Below are 22,310 nucleotides of genomic sequence, written 5' to 3'. Positions count from 1 at the left end.
GGTGGCTGCGGCGGCAGGGGTGCCAACGCTACTAATGAGCCGGAAAGAGGCAGATATGGAAAAGTGCAGCGACGCTTTTATCGACTTTATTATTTTTCCACACGCGAGTTTGGTCTGCGAGCGAGTTTCGCAGACACTTTGAATGCAAAGGAAAATTCCAAATTCATTCAAGCCGCATTATTTGTGTGCAGATTTGTTCTTTGATAACTTCTCTGCTGTTGCACAATTACTTTGTTTTACGTGATATGGACGTGTCTGCGTTTATTTGCAACAAATATATAATTGCATTAATTCGGTTGGTGCGCGAATAAATACTCATGTTCGCTCGGAGGTAATCTGGTTAGAAAAAGCGTTGGATATAATGCAATTTGCGAGTGCAGCGGAAAAGCTGCTCTTCTATTTTCACGGCTTCACGCCTCTTATCGTCGGACACAAAAACAAACACCGCAAAAGTGAAAATGCACAGCGGAACAATATCAATTGATTAGTTCGCCTCTTTAATGAAAAAGGTAAAAATATGGAGAGCAGCGAAAACTGTCTAATAGAAATGAGTCAAAATTTCTCCATTATGTAATCAGTAAATTTTTCCAATTTTTAAAGCATATGCTGACTTATTTATAATAATTATTTTTGATTTCATTGAGTTGGTAGGCAAAAGATTAAAATATATTAATTAATGTTTTTTATCTTAATCTAAAATTTTCATGAAAAATTCCCATCCAAAGGCATGCAGTGGTGAAATAAATTTAAAAATAATTCATCACAATTGAAGCCATTTTTCTTACTTTTAAGGATCAATGCTCTCTATGAATTCTGAATATTTTTATTGATGATTATCTATTTTTCCATATTTCACAGGTTTCATGCAATGTGGAAATAAATCCGATTGTTTTATATAGTGTAAAATATTGTTTAACCCTGGTTTAACCACCATTTTCACTTATATCGATTATATAAAAATATGTTAAAAAAACAAGCATTAAAACAACAGAGTGCCTTTCTTAAAATAAAAGAAAAACATTAAAAAGGGTTTATTTTATATAGAAAACATGCATCGTGCAATAAAGCTCAATGGGGTATAACGGATTTGAGCTCAATTTTGATAATTATATTATTAAGTATATATTAAATTACTTTGTAGAGCATATATTTTTTTCTTTTTAATTTTTAAAAACATATTTTATTTTTTCTTATAAACTTGTTTCAAAGGCGCTTTCTCTATGAAAAAGACTGTTGCTTTTAGCAGTTGATTCTGTTCGAACGTGAAGGAAGCTGGTACCTGCGGCCAGTTTCTATAACAAGCAAATAAGGCAAAATTAAATCGCGCGTAAAATAATTATGCAAAAAAGCAGGCAAGTCAACAACTGGTCGCCTTTTAAGGCTTCACTTTTTCGCGCGAGAGAGGAAACTCTAGTCACTCGACTTCCTTTCCACTCGCACACGTACACACACCGTTCCTCAGGTTGCTCCTCAGGGTGTAGGACCATTCCTCGGGGGTGGCGCCGCCTCCCGACTCACACACTCCCCTCCCCCGCGGCCGCGAGACAAGAAGAAGGTGCAGATCTCTCTCAGTCAGTCGGCGGCGTGCTCGAGAGAGACCAACAGACGCTCGCTCTCTCACTTTGAAAAGGCCTCGCTCGCACACACAAAATCCAACTTGATGGTGATCCTGCAGGCCTTCCTCCTCCTGGCGCTGGCCGCCCCTCGCGCCGCCCCCGCAGCCGCCCCCGACTTTGTGGCCGTCGACCGCCTGGCCGATGGAGAACTGGAGCGCCGAATCAAGTTCGGCCGCCTCTACGCCAGGGAGACCTCCCTCGCCGACCCCCAAAACAGGTTGGACTAATTTTTTTTTTTTTATTTTGAAAAATCGGCAAGAGCAGTCAATGAGCGACAGAGACAAAGGCCACCGAGAATAAACCTTTGGCGCCGAGCAAGTGTGGCAAAAAATTGTCTGCGGTGGGATTGATTTCAATTATTTTGGTCTTTTTGCTTCCGAGTCACGTGAAGGATCAAATTGATTTGTTGTCTGCGCCAATTTGTTTTGACGAGGTGGTGCTGCTCTTCAATTGATGCGAATTGGCTGGAATTTGCTGGAGTTGAAATTTCCAGATTTGTATCTCCGGCGAATGGAAAACTGCAGATTTTAATCTAGCCTGCAAAATGTAGTTTCCTCCGCTCAAATACAATTTTTTTAAGCTCTGCAACGCCTTTTCCAATTGATTTTCACTTGTCGAGCTATATTGCATACGCTGTCTATAACCCTCATGAGGAGCACGTGGTTCCCATGGCTATAAATAAACAATAAATTTAAAGATCAGCAATTCGGAGTTGAAGTTCTCGCGGTCATCGCTTTAGATAATAATATCTCAGCAGTTTCTTCCATTTCGCAAATCCCACTCGTGTCATTTTGCAAATTTGTGAAATTTGCCACTGTTTGTGTTAACCAGTGTAGCTGATTTAGGTACAAAATTAAAGAAAAAAATATTACATCATTCATTTTAAAATAAGTAAATACTTACTACCAGGATTCCTCTATTTGTGTATTTAATTAACTTCTGCCCTTCACTCAAATAAAGAGGTGGCTCAATTTATTTGCCTGTTTTTGCTCCTTTTAAATTCCATTATATAAAATATAGGGGAAAAATTTCAGAGACGCAAAATTTTATTTAATTTATAAATTCGAAATTTCGCAAAAGTCACAGGGAATGAAAATAGTATATTATTAATAATCTCATATTGTTCCTTCATAATTTATCCACTCAATATATCGTCTCTTGTTATTTCAAAATCTTGCAGCTGCAGAGAAAGAAAAAGTTTATAAATTATTTAAGTGGCAATCGGTAAGAGTAATAAATATAAATTTTATGTATCATTAAAATATTTTTTCAGTAACAGAAGCACGTTAAAATAATAATAATTAATTAATTAATTAAATAAAACAAAATATCAACTAAAATTTTTATTTCCGCAAATTTAAAATCACTATAATATTTCTTATCTCGATTCCTATTGACGATTTACTAATAGCTCAGATTTGATTGGACTTTCTTATCACAGATTTTTTATCTCCCAATGTTAAGTTTTTTTTACAGTCGGATGTTCCGCCACCTGTCAACGCAGAATATTTATTTATTGCCAAGGTGCGAAAAAGCGTCGCGTGATTTTAGGGCCGCGCAGGAACTTTTGGTCTTTTTGCTGTCTACAAAGCCACACCTCTTAGTAAAAATAGAGAGAGCGTGGTGTGTGTAAAACAAAAGCAACCGTCTCGCAAACGAAAGAGGAGCAGGACAAGTGCACATGCTAATTGAGCACACACGTCTCTCTCTCGCTCACCGCGGTACCGAAATTCATAGAGAGCAGCTGTGCGCGGGCATCGTGCAGTGTCGTTTTTCCACTTTTTCAGCGGTTCGCCCGAAAAGGAAATTTCTCTCGCTCAAAAAGTTTGTTTTCGCTCCGATAATTAAAAACAGGAGACAAATAAGCAGAAAAACGAACGCGAGCTGCACACGTGTGTTTTGCGAAAAGATTGGGCCGCAGATGAATACTGATTTGCGCCGAGAGAGAGAAAAAAGAAGCAGTTGTTGTTGCTCGCAGGATTTTAATTCGATTATGCTCCAATAAATCACGGACGGATAAATTATTTATTTTCGGAGCTAAAGCAGTCAGGCTCAATTTTTTTCCTTTTCTCTCCACATTTGGCTTTTTGAATTAGTTAAGTCTCTCGTCGTGACCGGCTGAAATTTGTCTGCCACCTGAATTGGCAATCCGTTTGATTGATCGCCCGTCTCGATCTTTTTGCTCACTATTCAGCAGCGGACCTTCAATTATTTTTGGCACCTTTTCTTCGCAGAGGCGAAATTAGACTCGCGAGAGACCGTTTCCCTCTGATTCAACAGACAAAGCTCCTCTTCAAAGCATACCAATTAAATCTGAAGCTAGTTTATCTATTATATGATGCAATATTGGCTTCTCTTTCCTAATAAAGTAATAATAAAAGAACCATAGAAACGGTTAAATAGGGCGAGATTTGCCAGCCACAATGCGACAACCACAAATATAGTATCAAATAAACCTGATTCAGGGCCAGTGCGACCCTTATTCAGGACGACGCAACATGCCGATGCAAAAAAGTAACTGTGTCTTTGACCTCATAGAAAGACATTAATTAACGGAGATCAAAACTCCGTCTTGTTTTTAATTCAAATAATAAATAATTTATAATTAAAATGCAAAAATGGAAGCAAAATTTAAGTTGATTGTTTTAATAATTTATAATTTAATTTGCATTACCAAAGTGTTTGTCTGCGATGGCATTGAAGACCAAAACTTTTATCGTAAGTCGATGCGGTTAGCCTGGTTTGTTGGACTTGAAGATCAGCGGCGGCCAATGCTTTTTACGCGCATTCTCGATTATTTCGGCCGGGCGGGGCGCGAATTTGCGGTTCGATTTTGGCGCCGGTCCAAATTGAACTGGCGTGCGGCTCGAATCAAAGTGGCCATTGTTGAGCTGGTCCAGGTGAAAATGAGAAATGGGCCGTGCCTCTCTTTCTAATTAGTTGTTTCACGTTTCGGTGCGCCGAAATGATTTTCTCAGAGCGGCCGAAGGGAGGTAAAAAAATAATAAATCAAACGAATTGCGCGAGAAGAATATCAACAAAGCAAGTGTAAAAAGTGGTCGCAGCGGCATTTCAGGCGCCGTGGGAGAGAACTTCCAACGTGTACTTGAGTTCGATCTGAATAAAATTCGCAAATGGGAATGCAGAAAATGCGCAAGCAATTATTTTGTTTGCGAATCGGAGAATAATGAGAGAGGAGGTGGGCAAAAAGCGGAGTCGGTTCGGTGCGTGACTAAAATGGACAAAACGGAGCAAAAATATATATTTGGAGGCGGTTGCTTAAAATTGGGAGTAAACATGTGTAGAGACAAAAAGGAGCACCTTTCTTTGGCGCCCCGCACATCTGAATTTCAAATCGGAAGATCTTAATCTGCTAAATCTGCGACTTTTTGCAAATGTTTTTTCGTAACAATTGCTGGCTAAACGGCAAATTGAACTGGTCTATCCGTGAATCACAAAAGCTATGAAATCAGCACTTGTGAGTCAACGGGGAAAAAGTTTGGTGTTAGTCACTGTGCTGCGCACATTATTTAAATGATGAGATTTTATGATTGCTTGAGCATACATCTATTCTCAGAAGTTCCGAATCAGAATATTATACATATTGTGGTGAACGAAACTAGAAAATAAATATTTTTGAAATTACTCCGTGTATAAGTCTCTGAAAGTGAAAGTGCTCGAGTGAGCATTTTGATAGTGAAAGGGGTGTGCATTAAAATAATTTGCTTTTATTGTTGATGCTCTGATTAATTAATTATGCATTTCACTTTTGAGCGCCTCTATAGCTCTTTCCGACGGGCGCGAGATCAAATTTCAGCGCGCGAAATTATCATAATAAACGCGCCAAACGTGACGCTCACACACATCTCTCTCGCTTTTCCGCCCCTGCGCGACTAACAACCCCCGAGACGCGTCGTCGCCAATTAACAAAGCAGCGAATCAGACGCTCACTCGCACTCAATTCACTAAGAATATAGTAATTTTGTGAAAATAAAGGCAGTCTCGCCTTTGAAGAACAGAATTTTCTTATGACAAGTCTTGACTTTTCAAAACCGCAATATTTCTTGGTTTGTGCGAAATTTGACGCTCGTCTGGTCTTATTTCAATGACGAATCCTTGATGGCGCAGCGAGAATTGAATTTGCACCAGTTGATAATTTCATATTTTTTTTTTGGAAGTGATTTATTTCTGGCGCGCCTCTACACGCAACTTCACACGGAATTGCAAAGTGGCTTTACGGGTATCGCGTTTCATTCCGCAACATCGCTCCCTCTAAAAACTCCAAAGCATGCAGTACATCCCCTTTGCGTACTCAAACCAACCTTCCGGGATGTGTCTCACTTTTTTATTTTTAAATTTTGAAAATTAAGGAAATATTCTAAATTTCAAGTAATAATATAAAATTTTCCTAAATTGAATGGTAACACTCGAGGTGGATTTCATGAAAAATTGAAACCGGGCGAACCTCGTTGCAAAGAAAAATGAAAAAATATAAAGGACAACTGACCCCAAAGGCGACCTGCGGTCTGCTGGTACTTTAAAACCTAGGATTTCTTGTGTCCGACTAAAACTAAGTGGGAGGAATTAATAAAAAAGTAAAAATAAAATGGGAGAATTTTAATTTTAATAAACAATTAATTTCTGCAATTTTTGTTTATTAAAATTAAAATTCTCCCTTACTTTTTTATTAATTCCTCCCACTTAGTTTTAGTCGGACACAAGAAATCCTAGGTTTTAAAGTACCAGCAGACCGCAGGTCGCCTTTGGGGTCAGTTGTCCTTTATATTTTTTCATTTTTCTTTGCAACGAGGTTCGCCCGGTTTCAAAATTTTCCTACCTTTTTTAACTGATGAAGTTTTTTGTTGCTATAACTTTAAAACTTTGCCAATCCTTGCGTGTCAAATCTCCGCATGTCTTTGAGGTATCTGAAAAAAGGCATTTTTTATGTATTATAAAAAAATAATTGTTTAAAATTATATGTAAAAATGATAAATTTCAGAGCGAAAAAAATGCAATAATTCCTAAAAAAAATTCCATTCCAACAAAATTAATTAAATACATCTTACAGAATTGTTATATAAGAAAATTTGCTTTCTGTATTGAGAAATGGCAAATGATCTACGGGCGAGAAACAAATTGAGCCGTTGAGGCTCTAATTAAAAAAAGCTTTGCGTGCGGCCGAGAAGCGAATTTAATTTAATAATTGCAGGTGGCGCGTCGATTAAGGTTTAATCCTCTTAAGACTTCTTTCGCAGGATAAAAAAGAAACAGAAGAACTCCCTCTCTATTTGTGGGCACATCAAGAAGTATAATAATCTGAAAAATAATTGCTGATGCAGACACGTGATGACCTATTCTCCCCATAATTTACGGCGGATAATTAATAACGGCTCAATTCAATTTCCAATTGGAGAGTTTCCTTGCAATAATTAAGTGGAAAGAAACAAACCGCACACGTGAGTCGATCGACTTTGTGTCGTCGCCCCTTTGAGAGGAGGAAAAAGCTTTTGAGGGCTTTTGTAGTGGGCAATAAAGTAAACGAGCAGGAATTTCAGCCTCCGGCCGCTTCGTTTTCCTAGCTTCTCGACATTTTTACAATTGGTCGTCTCGTGTGTGCAGCTCGCTTATTATTTTCCCGCCAATAATCGTGCTACTGCTGCAAGGGGAAATCATTAAAGCGATTTTGCATTTCCTCGCCTTTGAGCGGCGGAAATGACGGAAAAGTCCAAAGGGACGGCAAATTGGCGCACCCGCCGGCTCCGAGACTTTTTTACTCCTGGTTGGCAGAAATTTGTATTTTTATTGTGCACCGAGAGAGTTTTCTTTCCTTAGGAACGCCAATTATCTTGCCGTTTTAATCAGCTCATGAAAGTAAATGAAGCTTATTTTTTTTACAGCACCCGTAATTTCAAATGCGCCGGGCCACACAAGGCGTTCGCATTTATTTCTCCTCTAATCCCGAAACGGCTCTGAACAAAGGATGGAAATCTTCTTTTTCGTGTGCAAAAAAAATTGAGAATTTATTTTTAGCATTTCCAAATAGAGCGATAATTGGCCGCATAGTTTGGTGGTCACAAAACCCACTTTAACCACAGAAAATCGCGTGTTTATACACCCTGTTTTTTATTCATTCTTCTTGACCACGACACCACATAACAAACAACGTTTTTCAGCGTGTTGGCCTTGTTGCTAATAAATGGTTGAAAAATTCGGCAAAATATAATATATATGTATGCGTTTGAAAATCTCCCTTATTTTACTTCTGTAAAGGCAAATCAAGAAAATAGAATTCATTCAGAATTTTCTCACCAAACAATTTATTAATTTCTCATTTTATATTAATTAAAATACAGTTAAATCCTTTTTAGTAAATACGCATTCATATAATTTTAACAATAAATAAAACAATAATAAAACAAAGCCCTTTTATAAAATTTTCAGAATTGATATAGACAAATATTTTTATTTTTATTAACACACCTTTTCATATTTAAATATTAATTTATAATGACAAATATTATATCAACAAAGCTTTGTAATTAACGCTAGATCTATGAAAGGACAAAAGTTTGAATAACAGATGTAGTTACAAATCTTTCTTTTTCTTATTCACATTGCAAGTCAGATTTTTCAATGCGTCATCAATTTTCTTCCCAAATCGCTCCATACTCTCCAGATAACTGAGCTCAAAATGGTTAACCTTAAATATTTTAAATTCTGAATTATTTTTGCTCATTACATACAAATTAATACTTTTTCTCCAAATAAGATTGTCTCTCCTTTAACCGAGTCCAAGGAAATTGCCAAATCGTCAAATTTCTTATATAATTTTTTTTGCAAATCTTCAGCAATCTTCAGGTAATTTGATTCCATTCCTATTAGCTATATTTACATTTTATTAAACTATAAAGACACAATATTATTTGTTACATACCTTGGAGAAAATTTCAGTTTCAGATGATTTTGCATTTTCACCGTTTGCGTTAACAAAATTTTGCAGCGTTTGGATTTCTGGAAGGACTCGGCCCAGTTCCGCGGACAGGTTTGACTCAAAGTCATCCATTCGCTTCAGTAAAGTCTGCGAAAGAGCTTGAATAAAGTAACGAACCAGGCATAATTGCAGTAATTGATCGAATTTACTCAACTGCACTCAATTCCTCAATTGATTCGCCATTGGAAGGGCAAATGAAGCGCATCTGGTCTTGATCTGCAACTGCAGAAAAGATGATGCTTAAAAGCAGCAAACAAAGTACGGAGTGCATTTTGCAATTGAAACAAACCTGTACTGACCCCACGAAATTTATACTTAACCTTATCACTTTTAAAGTTAATAGGCGGCCTAAATGCAACGGGGTGTTGAAATTATTTGTAATCAGACGGAAGTCATTTGCGAATTCTAATGAGCAGAAATGATTATTTTCGCTTGTTGTTTGACCTTTTCATTAAAACTAATTGGGAAGATTTATTTTCTTCGCATAACGCAGGGCTCAACTAATTTCAAGAAGAGGTAATTTTTCATTGAAATCAGATTTCCATTAAGGCACCGTGCAATTAAGCCGACGGATGAATCAAATAATTTGTTTGACTTGGCTATTAATGAAGACCCAAATCGGAGTTAATAACGTGTGTGCCCTTTGTTTCAACAACGCCCGCCTCCTCGACAACCTTTTCAGTTCTTCCTTTTCTCTCATCCCGTCGGCCAGGAAAAAATTTATAGACCTCTCGTGGCCGGTCGCGTCTCGGTTTCTCGCCAGCGCCTGGGGCCGATTTGTGGGAGACTGCTCTGGTGCTTTGTTCCAATTAGGACTTAATTAATCGAGCCGGAATGTAAATAAACGAATAAATTTATAACGAATTACGGCCGACCGCGTGACTCTGTGCACCGCTTTGAATTTCAAATCGGCACCGCTCGTTTACATCTTATCAGATGCATTTCAATACTTTTCATGTCCGCAGGGTGCACTCTTTGCCGCTCGAGGTCATGGATAATTTTTTCAAATACTTTCCCAGATGAATTAAAATTCTAAATCTAGAGCAGTAACAAAAAATAGGCCACAAATGTATTTCTATAAAAAAATCATAATTTAGTCAAAAGTAATTTTTCTGCTCTGGCTAAGACAAAGGGAAAAATTAGAAATGAGAAAAAGAGAAAATTATGGAAGGAAAAAAATATATTATTCCCTTCAGGTTTTTATTAAAATTTAAAAATAAATACATTAAGCAGGAACAGATAAAAACTAATATTGTCTTTAATAAAAATATCAGTCCAACTAAGCAAACTAAAGGGGATGGAATTAAAACTCAAATTTAAAATTTCCAATCGAGACGAGTTGAGAGAGAAAGGCTGCGGCTGGAAAGTGATATGGGGCGCGAAGGAAGGGTTGTTTTCGAGCACCCGCTCTCGACTCATCTGCAACAAGGGCGCGCCTCCTTCATGCTGTCTTTTTCTTTTCACTCGACAAAAAATGCACCAGGGCTGACTTTTGACGCACCCCCGCACTTGAACATACTTTTTCAGTTCATCCCTTCCGCGACAACAAAACACACTGCGCGCCTCTGTTATTTCTACATAAATGTTTTGCATGTACTCGAATTCAGGGAAACCTCTCTGGTGAGAGATCCCTCGTGCCAAAAAATTCCGTTGCGTGCGAAATTGAGTTGTTAAATTATTATATTTCGTTTGCAGAAGATTCGGATCGTCCGACGCCGACCTTTCGCAAATCGATTCTGTACGGAGTTGAAAATAAGTTCTCCATGAAAGATCCGCCCTAAACACTCTCTCGAGAGATAATTTTCTCGCGCCGTATAATTTGTGCAATTAGCGATAAAAACCAATGCCGAGCATTCTGCCTTCGGGCGCGACGACTTCGCTGATGCTTTATCTCCAGGCTGACGCGGATATGAATTTGAATATTATATAACCCAACTAACCTTTCTAGAACAGTCTAAATCGTAATATTTCTTATACTGAATTTCTGCACTAATTTTATTAAGAAGAAATTACTGGATTATAATATTATTAAAAGTTTTAATTACTTTATTATAAAGTAATTTATGTAATTTTTATGCACAATAATCCAATTTTAATTGGTTAATTAGAAAGATATTTAATAATTATTAAATAATGAAGCAACTTTTATTTATATTCTTTAATTTATGTTATTACTGATCATATTTTTACGTTGTTATTTTCATTGCAGACTAATGTATAAATATTTGTATTGGAAAAATAAGCAATTATAATATAAAAATATTCAAACTGGATACTTTCATAAAATCATATAATAGTTTTTTAACTAATAGTCGCTAATAGAGATGTTCTCAATGAATTCAGTGAAAATGAACTAAAATATAATGAAGATATATTATAAGCTTGGTTCAACTGGGTGCACCAAAACATTTTTTTATTAAAAAAAAATCCCATGTTGAATCCAAGAAAAGGACCTTGGGGACTAGAAATTCAATCTGCAGATTAGAAATTAGATATAAAAGAAAATTTATAATGAAAGTAGTATTTTGGTGTTAAGATTTTCATTATAGTTTCTTTTTACAATTTTAATTTTACACTGCCGAACCAGAATTTTTTTTTCCAATTAAATAGATTTTCTGGATTTCAGAAGAAAAAAATATGAAATTTTCAATTTACGAAATTTTTGTCCGCAGGGAAGGTCTTGTGCTGCGCGAGGTGAGCGACGGCCGGCAATTGGTGCAGCTCATCTACAACGACGGAGGAGCGACGCTGGTCGACTGCGATCTCATGCGTAAACGCAACGCAACGCGACACTTCCTGCGTCGTTTCCACGCCGACGAGCAACGCGCCCGCGACGCAGACGACCGCGCACTCAAGGCGCCGCCGAACGCAACCTTCACGGCGCTGTCCCCGGTGGCCCCGCGGCCCGAACCCTGGCTTGACTTCGACGCCCTGGCCACGTCCTGCAAAAGCAACCACCGCAGGGTCAGGGCGTTGCTCCATAGCAAGGAACACGGCGCCGAAGATCAGCGCCACCATGCACATCAGCAACTTTCCAGGTGATTTTCTTTTTAATTCAATTGCTTTTTTTATAGTAAAAGTGGATATGGACAGAATAAAAAATTAGTTGATTTTTTTCAAGTAAATAATTTAATCATTTTTGTTTTCAACGCTTTTCCTGCATTTCATATAATCTCAGTGACTAAATGCAATAAAATAAATTCAAATATTTAACTAGTATAACTTTTACAAATATTTTTATTATAAAACTATGATTTTATCAACAAATTTTTTTGATTAATCCAAGTTTTGCAAATAACTTGAAAATTTTGAATTATTCTTTTGTTACTAGAGATGTAAATTTTGGGATTTGAGATTTAAGACTGTTCAAATCCACTTCAAAATTGGATTTTTTTTTCAAAACACGTTTCTTGCAGAAACATGTGCAGCACAATTTATGTTGTTTTGTCTCTTTATGTTCACCAATAATTTCCCTCTCCCCTGAAAAATTGGGCATGCACATGCACTAAATTCAAAATTTTATGAATTTCTCGGCCAATGTGATTTTGGATTGCATGTCCAGTTTCTCCAGCTATTTTCTTCTCTATTTATGCAAATTAGTTGTGTTGCAATTGTGTTTGTTTTTTGCAATGTCCGCCGGTATATGCACTTTGATCTCTCATAGATTCAAGCCATTCAGCTCATTTCGCAGTAGCAGTCGCCGGCGATCAGGAAACGAACAGGGTCTTTGGCCCCCCAAGGCTGCCTCAAAGGCCCTTCTTGATTGTTTCCTCCACGCCGGCGACCGCTCTTCCGACAAATAATAGCTTCTTTTCATTGACAGATACAAATATCGGAGGCTGATTACATTCTTCCTCCGTTTCAATCCCGTATAATTAAATAAAAAAACTTTTTTACAGATTTTGGCTTTCAAGAATTTCATCACAATTTAAAAATCACTGTCTTAAAAGCCAGAATTTTTTGTTTATCATTTCCGATCATTTCATATAACAATTCAAAGCGACATCCCTCTCGACCGACAAAAGCGAAAACTCTCTGAACATCCATAGCACTCTCTCAGTTCAAACCCCTGCATCTCTCTCGCTCAACTTCGATCCCCCGCTCTCTCTCATCTCGCACCGGTGGATGAACAGATCGAAACCAGCTTCTCGTTCTGTGCAGGCCATAAACGCAAACAGGTGGCGGCGAGTGAAAAAATACACAAGAGGAGGCACAAACCGCTTTTCTTTCGACAACAAAGTGTCTCACTTTTCAGCAGACACACGTCCGACCAGTTTTCCTTGTTCAAAAGCGCACTCAAATCGGTCACATGCAATCTTTTTCGATTCATTAACTCGTATCCATGTCTGCGCTTGACTTCACAAAGCAAGCTTTGATTTTGCCGATTATTATAATTTGCTACAATATTTATGAACCCTAAATAATTTAAAACCACAAAAAACATCACAGTTCAAAGGGGGTGTAAATCCTAGTGTGCAACTTCTGCGCACACCTAAACCTTTTTGGGCACAAGTTTTTAAAATTACCACTCTTATTACAAAATTCAGTCCGATAATTCAATTTCTTTCAGCAGCTTTTGAATTGGGAAATGTTTGGTCTGCACGCTTTTCCATTTTTTGTTGCCAATATTTGGGCTTTTTCTACTTTTTTTCATTCCCTTTATCCCTTTGGTTTCCTGGTGTTGGTGATGATACTGGTGCTCTGTTTTTTCCCGCTGTTTTTCGTTACCTCCTCTCTTCTTTTTTTGTTATTTTTTTTTACCAACCTGGTGACCTGCCCTGCATCGATATAGAGTGAAGCGCGGCTGGGGAATCGCGCCGGGCACCGCGTGGTGCGGCCACGGCGACAGCGCCCGCGGACTGCGGCACCTGGGGGTGTTGGCGACCACCGACAAGTGCTGTCGGCGCCACGACCACTGCCCCCTGCTCATCGGCGGCTTTGAGAGTCGCTTCGGCTTTTACAACATTCACCCCTTTACCCTCAGCCACTGCGCCTGCGACGAGAGGTACAAATCCAATCAAAGTCCTTCCTTGAAGGGTCAGACAACCTTAAAAAATTTAAGTACAATGAGATATATTAAATAACTATCATATATTTAAACCTTTTCGCAACGATTGGAGCCTTTATTAAGAAATTTTGTCTTAAAATTGGTGGAGTTTTTTGTTTTTTAGGTTTAAAGTTGTTTCAGTTATCTAAAAAAAGTCGCTGTTAAACAAAAACTTTTCAATCGTTGCTCAAATATGGATCTCAATTTGTGAATATTTAAATTTTTGGAGGCTGTCAGACCCTTTAATTTAGAAAATTTAAATTTAAGACAAAAATCAAATAAATTGAAGATGATCTTTCAATAAAATAAATTTAAAAAACGTTTGTAAAGAAAATTCTTCAAAAATTTTAAAATGGTAAAAACTGAAATTTTATTTTTAAATTTTCTACGCCCTTACAATACCAATCCATATACCTCAGGGTGCATTATAGAAATTTGAACTAACTCCGTGGTGGCAGATATTAAGATATAACAACCAGCTTCTCCTATAATCCTACAATCCACACAAGTATGTATAAAAAAACGAGAGCAAAAATCTTAAAACAATTGAGTTGCTAAAGGAAGGTTCTAGAGAGAGTTTTTTATTTTGAAATTCGTTCTCGAGAGGGTCGTTTTGGGTCTCGATCGTTTTTTACTGACGGAGGGGGTTGGTTCAGGAGGAAGCGCGAGCTGCTGGACCTAATGAGGGTGCCCGGAACCAAGTGGTGCGGAAAGGGCAACTCGGCGCGGCGCTTCAACCACCTGGGCGGCTTCAGCGGCGCCGACAAATGCTGCCGCGTGCACGACTCGGCGTGTCCCTTCTACATCGGCGCCTTCGAGGAGAAGTACGGACTCCTCAACTGGCGCGTCTCCACCATCATGCACTGCGCGTGCGACGAGAGGTAGAGTAATTATCAAAAAATTTACCGTCGAAATCAGTACAAAACAAACGGAAAAACTCAAAAGCATTTTTATCGGATAATTGGTGAGAAATTAATTTTTAAAAATAATTATTTTCAATTTATTAAACTCGTCGGGACAAAAATTCAGGTGCATTTCTAGAATTTTTAATAAGAGATTTGAGTTTAAAGTCAGCTTTTCCTTGATGAGATTTTTGAGCCGCTCATTGTTTTGTAAAAAGAAAAAAAATGGGAAAAAAATTTCAGATATCACCAGGAATCAACCCTCAATTGCGAATTTCTTCTTAAAAACTTATAAATAATTTGATTAATTAAATGTTTCATTTTAATTTATCTTCTGAAAATGAGTTGAATAGAAAAAAAGGCCAGGCGTAACTTTTATTAAATCTCCCTTGTAATTAAAATTATGCCTGATATTACTTGTATAGTTGTATAGTTTTTAATCATTTTCAAATATTTGGGATTTTCAATGCAATAATGGAAATTTAACAATTAAAACCGTGAGATACGCTTGATGAAAAGGACTCAACAACTTTGATGCAGTTTAATCAAAACATTATCGACTTATCAGTCACAACATTGTCAACGCTCGCGTGCGTAAAGTATTCAAACATCCCGTATCTTTTTCACAAGAGAGAAGTGTGAAGCCTGGAATTGCCCACTCTAATCTCGATTTATAAATTAGTCATAGAAATCTGCGGCCTTCTGGGAATCCCCGAGACGGGTGCAGCCTCCGTCACTCTGGGGGTGGTTTTGAAACGTGATAGGGTTGTTTTGCCGTCGTCGGACGGGGGTTGTTTTTTCAGATGCATATATAGTACTTTGCTCCGGACTTTGATCTCTCTCGCGGCGCGTCTACTTCCTGCCAGGCTCCGTTTTCTGACATGGAATTGACAGAAAAGGAGAACGGAAAACGTCCTGGCGGTGCGAGATGGCCGGAATTAATCTCCGTCCATTTATATCTAAATTGCCTTTTTTTCGAAGGAGCTCCGTGTAATAAAATAATTGGTCCAGCTAGAGAGTCTCGACCAAATTAAAAGCGCGTTTATATTTTTTGTCGCTCAACAGAAGTGACGCCGGGGAATTTGATAAAAGCTTCTCCACGCGGTCGCTCCGAAAGGTGCGACACAGGCCCTTATCGCGCCGCTGGAATCGCTCTTTTCCAAGGAAAGGCCTCAATTTGTCGCCTACCTGACGTTAATTGACCGCTGCGGATGGGAGAATTTAATCGGGCTTTCCATGAATCGCCTGTCCAAACGCAAGGACATGTCGAAAAACGGGGCTTTTTATCATCTAGAAAGCGTTCACCGCAGTGAAATATGTCAAGACCGCGCGCACATAACCCCCTAATCTCTGCTTTTTATCATCTGTGTACGTAAAAATTTGATAATAGACTCGCAAAAAAAAATATTTTTGCTAATTTTGTCTCTAAAGACCTTAAAGTTATTATACATAATAGACCATTTGATTGAATTTATTTAATATTTTCCATCTTGAAGAGTGGATTTTTCAAAGTCCCCTTCATTTTGCCCCACTTTTGAATTTTCGGTAAGTAACAATCATAATTTTTTCATTATGTACTATGATTACAAGCGATTACATAACCAAGCAAATATTCCTACAAAATGAATGCAGAAAAGATTTAAAAAAAAATCCATTAAAAATTTATATAAGAAAACCATGATTTTCAATTTTTTCCCCTCTATAATTACATTTCTGATCGATACATTCCATCGTCTAGGGGTTGTTTGTAACATTTGAGCTGTGTGAGGGAGGATGGGGGTGCGGTCAGACAAAAATGCATGTTTTCGAGGCGCCAGGTATTTCCAATCTCCAGGGGAAGTTATGTTGCGTTTTCCCATTTAAAAAGAGCGACCCTTTTTCTCTCTCGCTCCTCCTGTCAAATGAAGATTCAGATCTCTTTTGTTTTATTTTTTTCTTTCTTTCTATTCCACGTGTGTGCAATTACGCGGCCGGGAGATGACGGATTGGATGCTGCGGCTGTGCAGCTCTAGAGTGTCAATTAAAATTCCAGTCGCACCGGCAGCTCGCGAGTTTACTGTTCCTGACGCGCGGGTTTTGCTTTCTCTGTGCTATGGTGCGACTTTGCAAGCGGCCAATCAGCTCACCGCGCAATTGTCACGCCACTGCTTTTCGCCCTGCTGGCTCATTTTTCCCGACCGCTTTTTATGTAATAAAATAATGTAAACGACCTGCCGCTTCGGGGCGCGAAACAAATAAAACCAACCGGACGCTCTTTAGTTTTATTATATTGAGATAAACTCTTTTGGTTTTTGTCTTCTCCGATTTCCTCTTCTCTGCCGTGACTTTTATTTCGGGCGTGTTCACAAAAGACTTGTGTTTCCAACCAATAAAATTTCTCTTATCTGTGCTTTATTTCCACGATAATCCAAAATCCAACCTCGAGTGACAATGATTTATATATTTTAAACAATTTAAAATTATTTTTTGAAAAGAAACTTTGAAATCACCCCAAAGACATATAATTAATTTTTTTAATAATTTTTGCCGTTTTTTAGACGAATAAAGAACGCAGTAGTCAGTATTTCTAAATATAAATATAATTAATAAAAAGTATTACTGATAAACATTATTTACGTAACAATTAAAAAATGATAGTTTAATATTAATATATAAGAAAATTTAAATTGGCGGTTATTAAAAAGCATTTTCCTATTTATTATTATTTTTTAATAAATTTTACTATTATTGATAAATATGCATATTTTTGTTTACAATGTTTTAATTTAATCTCCTTGAGAATGTTTAATGAGATTGTGGGTCCCAACCATAAAAATCAATCTTATATCAAAATATTATATATAAAACAAATTTCAAGTGGTTACTTGATAAAAATTCTAAACAAGAATTCATCTGGTAACTCGTGTCCCTAACATTGATGATGGCAAAAATGATATAGACTCGAAATAAAATCTTAATGAATGAGCCCCCGGCGAAATTAAATAACAAATTCGATTGGCAGAAGCAAGAGGCAAAAAACCGCGACATTTTCACAGCAATCTTGACCGCCGGCGAACTTTTTGCACCGCCCATCAAATTATTTTGACCGTCGCCCTGAAACGCGCAGCCGTTTATTATTTCGCTCTGCAATAAAAAAAACTTATACCCTTCGCGTGCTCAAATCTCGGAGGTTTCCCGCGAATCCTCGACCACTGATTTTCCCTTGACTTACTTTTTGGTTCATGAACGAGAATTAAAAAGTACAAATCAATTGCATGGGTAAGTACATTTTCAAATACAAATAAAGAAACTAGAATAAGTGGTGGACGCAAAAATAGAAAGATATTTCAAATGAGGGCAATTGGACGGCTTGGGTTTCGTGGCTGCTGCAATTTCAGCCAGACGTCGCGCCACCCAGCGTTTCTCCGTCCTGCGTAATCTCGTCTCCGCGTGGTTTAGAATTGCACTCTATGGAAATAATGCGATTATTGCGTTCCGAGTTACTTGAAAAGTGCAATAGAAAATGCTAAAACTCACAAAGCTCTGAGAAAATCAGCCGAGAGAATCTAGCGATGCAAGTATATAAATAATTGTATTATTTAAACAGTATTTTCTCAATTGAAAAAAGCTCTTAAAAATTGCAGATCGACAATAATTTACAATTTCTTGACATATTTATTATTAAATTTCATTTAACAGCTAAAAATTATTTTTAGCTCATCATTATTGGTTTATTGTTTCATGAATTATTTATTAGCTTCATTAAAAAGATCATCAAAATAAAAAATAAATGTAATTCATTAGTTTTTGCATTCATTAGGCCTAAAAAGGAATAAATATTATTTTTATTTTTCAGAAGACTGAAAATCTTGTTACAGATTTAGTTCAGATTAAATTTGAAAACGGTGAGAGGGAAATTTTAGAGAACAAAGGGCGATTATTCTCAGTTTGTAATTTTCCTAGCTCAGCACATTTATATGAACAGGCGCAATGAAAGTTGTTGCGACGCGACCCCCGTCGAGAGTCAGGTTGGGGGACGGTTTTGATGGGCCATTCGGACCGCTCGCTGGTCTGCATGGTGTCTCGGGGGCGACACACGGCACGAAAATAAACCCGGCAAATGATATAATTCATTAAAGCGATCAAATTGCGCGCCGTTTCATGTTCAATCTCCTTTATTGCTGAGCCGCGTAAAATAAAACGAATCTCACTCCTGCTGCTGCACTTATTAAAAATAATTGAATTACATTTTGAGAGCCAAAAGGCCTTGGAAAAAGTTGTAGAAATTATTCATTAACACTCTGATTTTAATTAAAAAATTATTTGAAAGATTCTTTGCAAAAATATTTATTTCTTGCTGAGGAAATTGGTAACCGATTTTTGACATTTTTTTATAATGAAATAATTGGCCGGGTGCGAATTGAAGCCGGATATGAAAGAAGAAAAGGCGAAAGGCAATTTCCTTTGTCGCACTTGCGCCGCGATCGGCGCTTTTTCACGCTCGCTTTTGGCAAGGGGCTGCAATTAGACATGCACCGAGGGGTGGTTCTCTCTCGCGAGGGGGTGGCTTTTTCATATCAGCGCTCACGCTCGACCGACCACAAAATCACTTCTTCTTCTTCTTTTTCTCTCGTCTCGTCTCGCTTTTTCTTCCTTTTCTCTCGCAGCTTTCCTGCAGCCTTTAAGATATTCAAAACTTTCTCAATTCAACATAGATCGAAACAATAATTTATCAGCGAGGTTTGGAAAGAAAGAACAGCTTGTTTTAATTAAGCGGTGAATGTCCAGTGTAATCTTATATTTCAGCGGCAAAAACCGCACAGGGATTTTAATATTTTTATTATGTCCCTAACGGAGCGCAGGGAATAAAAAAAGTGGCAATAAAACACGGACCCGATGGAGCGGAAGCGAAAAATAAATCGCTGAGCGCGCACGTTATTATTGGAATGTATAATGTGCAATAATTTGCGCGCGCAAAAACCGGCGATGAAAAACGACCGATCAAAAATGGTGCCAATAAAATAAAGTGAAATCTGCGTTTTATTTCATCTCTCTCATACTTTAATGCGATCCCGCTGTGCCAAGAATGAAAGGAGAGCAGAAAAGACGCCCTTATTTCTTTGATTCTGGGGTGCCAGGGCGGCGAGGGAGCGCCGGTAATGCTCTGGAATACGCCACAGAATAATCGAATACCAATTCGTTTAGGGGTTTTAAAATCTAGATCTCTAGGCCGTGTAATAATAATTCAATCTAGTTTTGCTGAATATCGTCCGTCTAGGCTGGAATGTAGGTGACATGCATAACCTGTTTGGTTCTGGGAGTTGTTTAAAAAAATAATAATAATTATCTTTAAGAGAACATTTTAGCAAATTCTACAAGAGGTATAAAATTATTTTAAATAATTAAATATAAATTCGAGCGTATCTTATAATCTTATCTTATTTGCAATAATGAAAATTAATGGATTAAATTGTATAATGTTGTCTTTATTTGTTCAAACAAATTTGCTCGCCTTTGATCCTTTCTAAAAGCTTCATCATTTTAAGGGAAATAAGAAAAATCAAAAACCTTTAATGACTTCAAGTTTTAAAAAAAAATCTCAAAAACTCTCTCTCTCTCTCTCCCTTTTAAACAATAAAAAATATTTAATCTCTTTTGCGAGCTTTGCGATAAGAATTTTGAGTTTTGAGAGAAACATTGAAGTTGGGATCAATATTGCACATTTCGTCAAAATGCCGAGTGCATATTTCTAAATCGTACTCCATTTCTTTGCAGGTTTCGGACGTGTCTTAAGATGTCGGGCACGGGTGCCGCAAACATGGTCGGCAAGCTGTTTTTCAACGTGGTGCAGACAAAGTGCTTTGTGCTCAAGAATGAAAAGGTGTGCAAAAAGTACTCGTGGTGGGGCAAGTGTCTCAGGTACAAGCGCCAGAAGCAAGCCTACCTCAGGGACAACCTTTCGTTTTGAGCAAGTGCTGCCACCTGCACGAGAGTTTAATTTATTTTCAATTCCAGCTGTGATCATTTTTCTCCTGCTGCTGCCGATTTTCTCTTAATTTAAAAAAAAAACTACTACTGTAGGTTTAAAAATATTGAGACCCTTCTGTGTAAGACGGTGTAGAATATTCAGGGCTCGCAAACGTGGAAAATAATGCCCCCTGAATAGGAGGAGACAAAACGAAATTGTATACCAATCTCTCTTTGTGTTAGATGATGAGATTTTCGCTTAAATTTTGGACGTGTAGTTGAACGTTACATATAGAAAAAGAAAATGAAAAATACTCCATCTGAAATTCCACAATGGACAAAGAAAGAGCCGAGATGAACTTTAACTCTTGATTCCGAAACAGTCCCCTGCTTAATTTTAACAATCCCCGATAATATGACACTTCTTAGTTGACATTCCATCACTAAAGAGTCAAAGTTGGTCAAATATGCCACGGAAGTTATGCTGCATTAATTCTAGACTTTGGCAGGAGAGTGTTTTTTGTCTCGGCTGTTCTTCCAAAGAAAACCAGTTAACGAAAACTAAAGACGCCGGCAATCAACTAATTAAGAGTAATTTATTAATAATAAATCAATTTCAAATATATGTTAATGTATAATGTAAGAGTACATAATATTGAAATATATTGAATGTTGAGATGTTGAGCAGAAGTTGCCGTTGAGATGATGAGAACGATATTATATATATGAGAATGTCTGTCTGTATGAGATAAATTTTGCGAAAAGCTGCTGAGAAATCTAAAAATGATCTGTTCCAAGTCACGAAAGAAAAACAAAATGTAAAACAAGAAAAGACTTAGAAAATAATAAAAATATGAAACACGTTTAACCAAACCTTCTTTCAGTCAAAAACAATTTCTCTTCCCTGCTGGTGATATAATTTATTGGCTCCCTTTCTTCGAACAGATTGAAAAGTTGACTGCGAAGGATTAGGCTGAGTGGCGAAGATGATTTTTCGCGTTCAGCCAAGTGGTTTCCTTTCCGGCACCCTCTGTCAGGCAGAAAGGGAGAAGTGGAAAGAAGTCTCGTGACGATTTTGATCCCCCGGCGCGAGATTGATGGAATTAATCCCGCGAGCGGAGAATTTTATTATCATTTGCACTCTGGATGAATTTTCGTTTGCACGCACACGCCTTCCAATTAATCGCTAGACCATTCGCAATCAATCCGCTTAGTAAAAACTTTTAAAAGGGAAAAAAACTATATGAATGCTTCCCAACTAAAATTTAGCTTTTATGATTTAACTTATGGTACATTACGTTCTTCTTAATGGGTTAAAAACTCCTGCGGCGCGACTTAAAAATATTTGCTGGAATGTCTACATTAAAAATATTTTATTAAATAAATTTAAGTTACCAAAAAAAGTAGGAACATTATAATCAATTGATAAAAAAGAATTGATATTTAACTTGAAAATGCTGATAAAACAAGAAGATCCTTCTCTGCTGAGAACAGAATTTATAGAATATTGTTCCAACCAATCCTTTTCACGCCATCTTCCGTGCTTTGTTCAAAGTGGTAACTTGATCTGCCAGCGCAATATTATATGGGTATAATTAAATTTTTAATTAAATTTGGTGAAAATTCACATCAATTTCTTTTAAAATTATTTTATTTTAATAGAATTAGCTAAACATAATTAAATTCCATTAAAATTACACAAAAACAATTCTTTTTAAAATAAAGCTCTAATGATTTTTTTTTCAAGCGTATACATATAGCCCAGTTCCAACTCTTTACTTTTAAATTTTAGAACAAGAAAAAATTAA

General features: G+C 37.3%; 2 protein-coding genes across 3 annotated transcripts; one reads left to right on the top strand and one right to left on the bottom strand.

Annotated features, from left to right (window-relative positions):
* Window positions 1-1,503: 1,503 nt before the first annotated feature.
* LOC132200744 (uncharacterized) lies at window positions 1,504-21,360 on the top strand. Of its 2 annotated transcripts, none has more exons than XM_059626422.1 (4): window positions 1,504-1,833; window positions 11,280-11,645; window positions 13,400-13,612; window positions 20,311-21,360. In XM_059626422.1, exons 1-4 carry the CDS (start codon window positions 1,661-1,663, stop codon window positions 20,501-20,503), a joined length of 945 nt encoding a protein of 314 aa, XP_059482405.1. In that variant the 5' UTR covers window positions 1,504-1,660; the 3' UTR covers window positions 20,504-21,360. The 2 variants fall into 2 exon arrangements, with proteins under 2 accessions (XP_059482405.1, XP_059482404.1); XM_059626421.1 differs by lacking the exon at window positions 13,400-13,612 and adding an exon at window positions 14,311-14,535 and having other exon boundaries at window positions 1,522-1,833.
* Window positions 8,006-8,882, bottom strand: LOC132201151 (uncharacterized). The gene is made up of 4 exons (XM_059627093.1): window positions 8,762-8,882; window positions 8,551-8,694; window positions 8,370-8,498; window positions 8,006-8,316 (listed from the first exon to the last, which is right to left on the bottom strand). The coding sequence occupies exons 1-4, from the start codon at window positions 8,876-8,878 to the stop codon at window positions 8,203-8,205; spliced, it is 504 nt and encodes a 167-aa protein (XP_059483076.1). The 5' UTR covers window positions 8,879-8,882; the 3' UTR covers window positions 8,006-8,202.
* Window positions 21,361-22,310: the final 950 nt, after the last annotated feature.

Source organism: Neocloeon triangulifer, unplaced genomic scaffold (assembly GCF_031216515.1).
Source record: "Neocloeon triangulifer isolate White Clay Creek 2 clone unplaced genomic scaffold, ASM3121651v1 ptg000014l, whole genome shotgun sequence".
Lineage (NCBI taxonomy): Eukaryota > Metazoa > Arthropoda > Insecta > Ephemeroptera > Baetidae > Neocloeon > Neocloeon triangulifer.
Note: the sequence above shows the minus strand (reverse complement) of the source record. Positions and strands in the feature narration are given on the sequence as shown.

Excerpts from the sequence above, each read along its gene's own strand:
- LOC132200744 (XM_059626421.1), top strand. The coding sequence starts at position 1,661 with ATGGTGATCCTGCAGGCCTTCCTCCTCCTGGCGCTGGCCGCCCCTCGC. Across the intron at positions 1,834-11,279 it reads CTCGCCGACCCCCAAAACAG|GGAAGGTCTTGTGCTGCGCG; the intron begins GTTGGACTAATT and ends TTTTGTCCGCAG. Across the intron at positions 14,536-20,310 it reads CACTGCGCGTGCGACGAGAG|GTTTCGGACGTGTCTTAAGA; the intron begins GTAGAGTAATTA and ends ATTTCTTTGCAG.
- LOC132201151 (XM_059627093.1), bottom strand. The coding sequence starts at position 8,878 with ATGCACTCCGTACTTTGTTTGCTGCTTTTAAGCATCATCTTTTCTGCA. Across the intron at positions 8,695-8,761 it reads CAATTGAGGAATTGAGTGCA|ACTTTACTGAAGCGAATGGA; the intron begins GTTGAGTAAATT and ends GCTCTTTCGCAG. Across the intron at positions 8,317-8,369 it reads CAATCTTATTTGGAGAAAAA|GTTAACCATTTTGAGCTCAG; the intron begins GTATTAATTTGT and ends AAAATATTTAAG.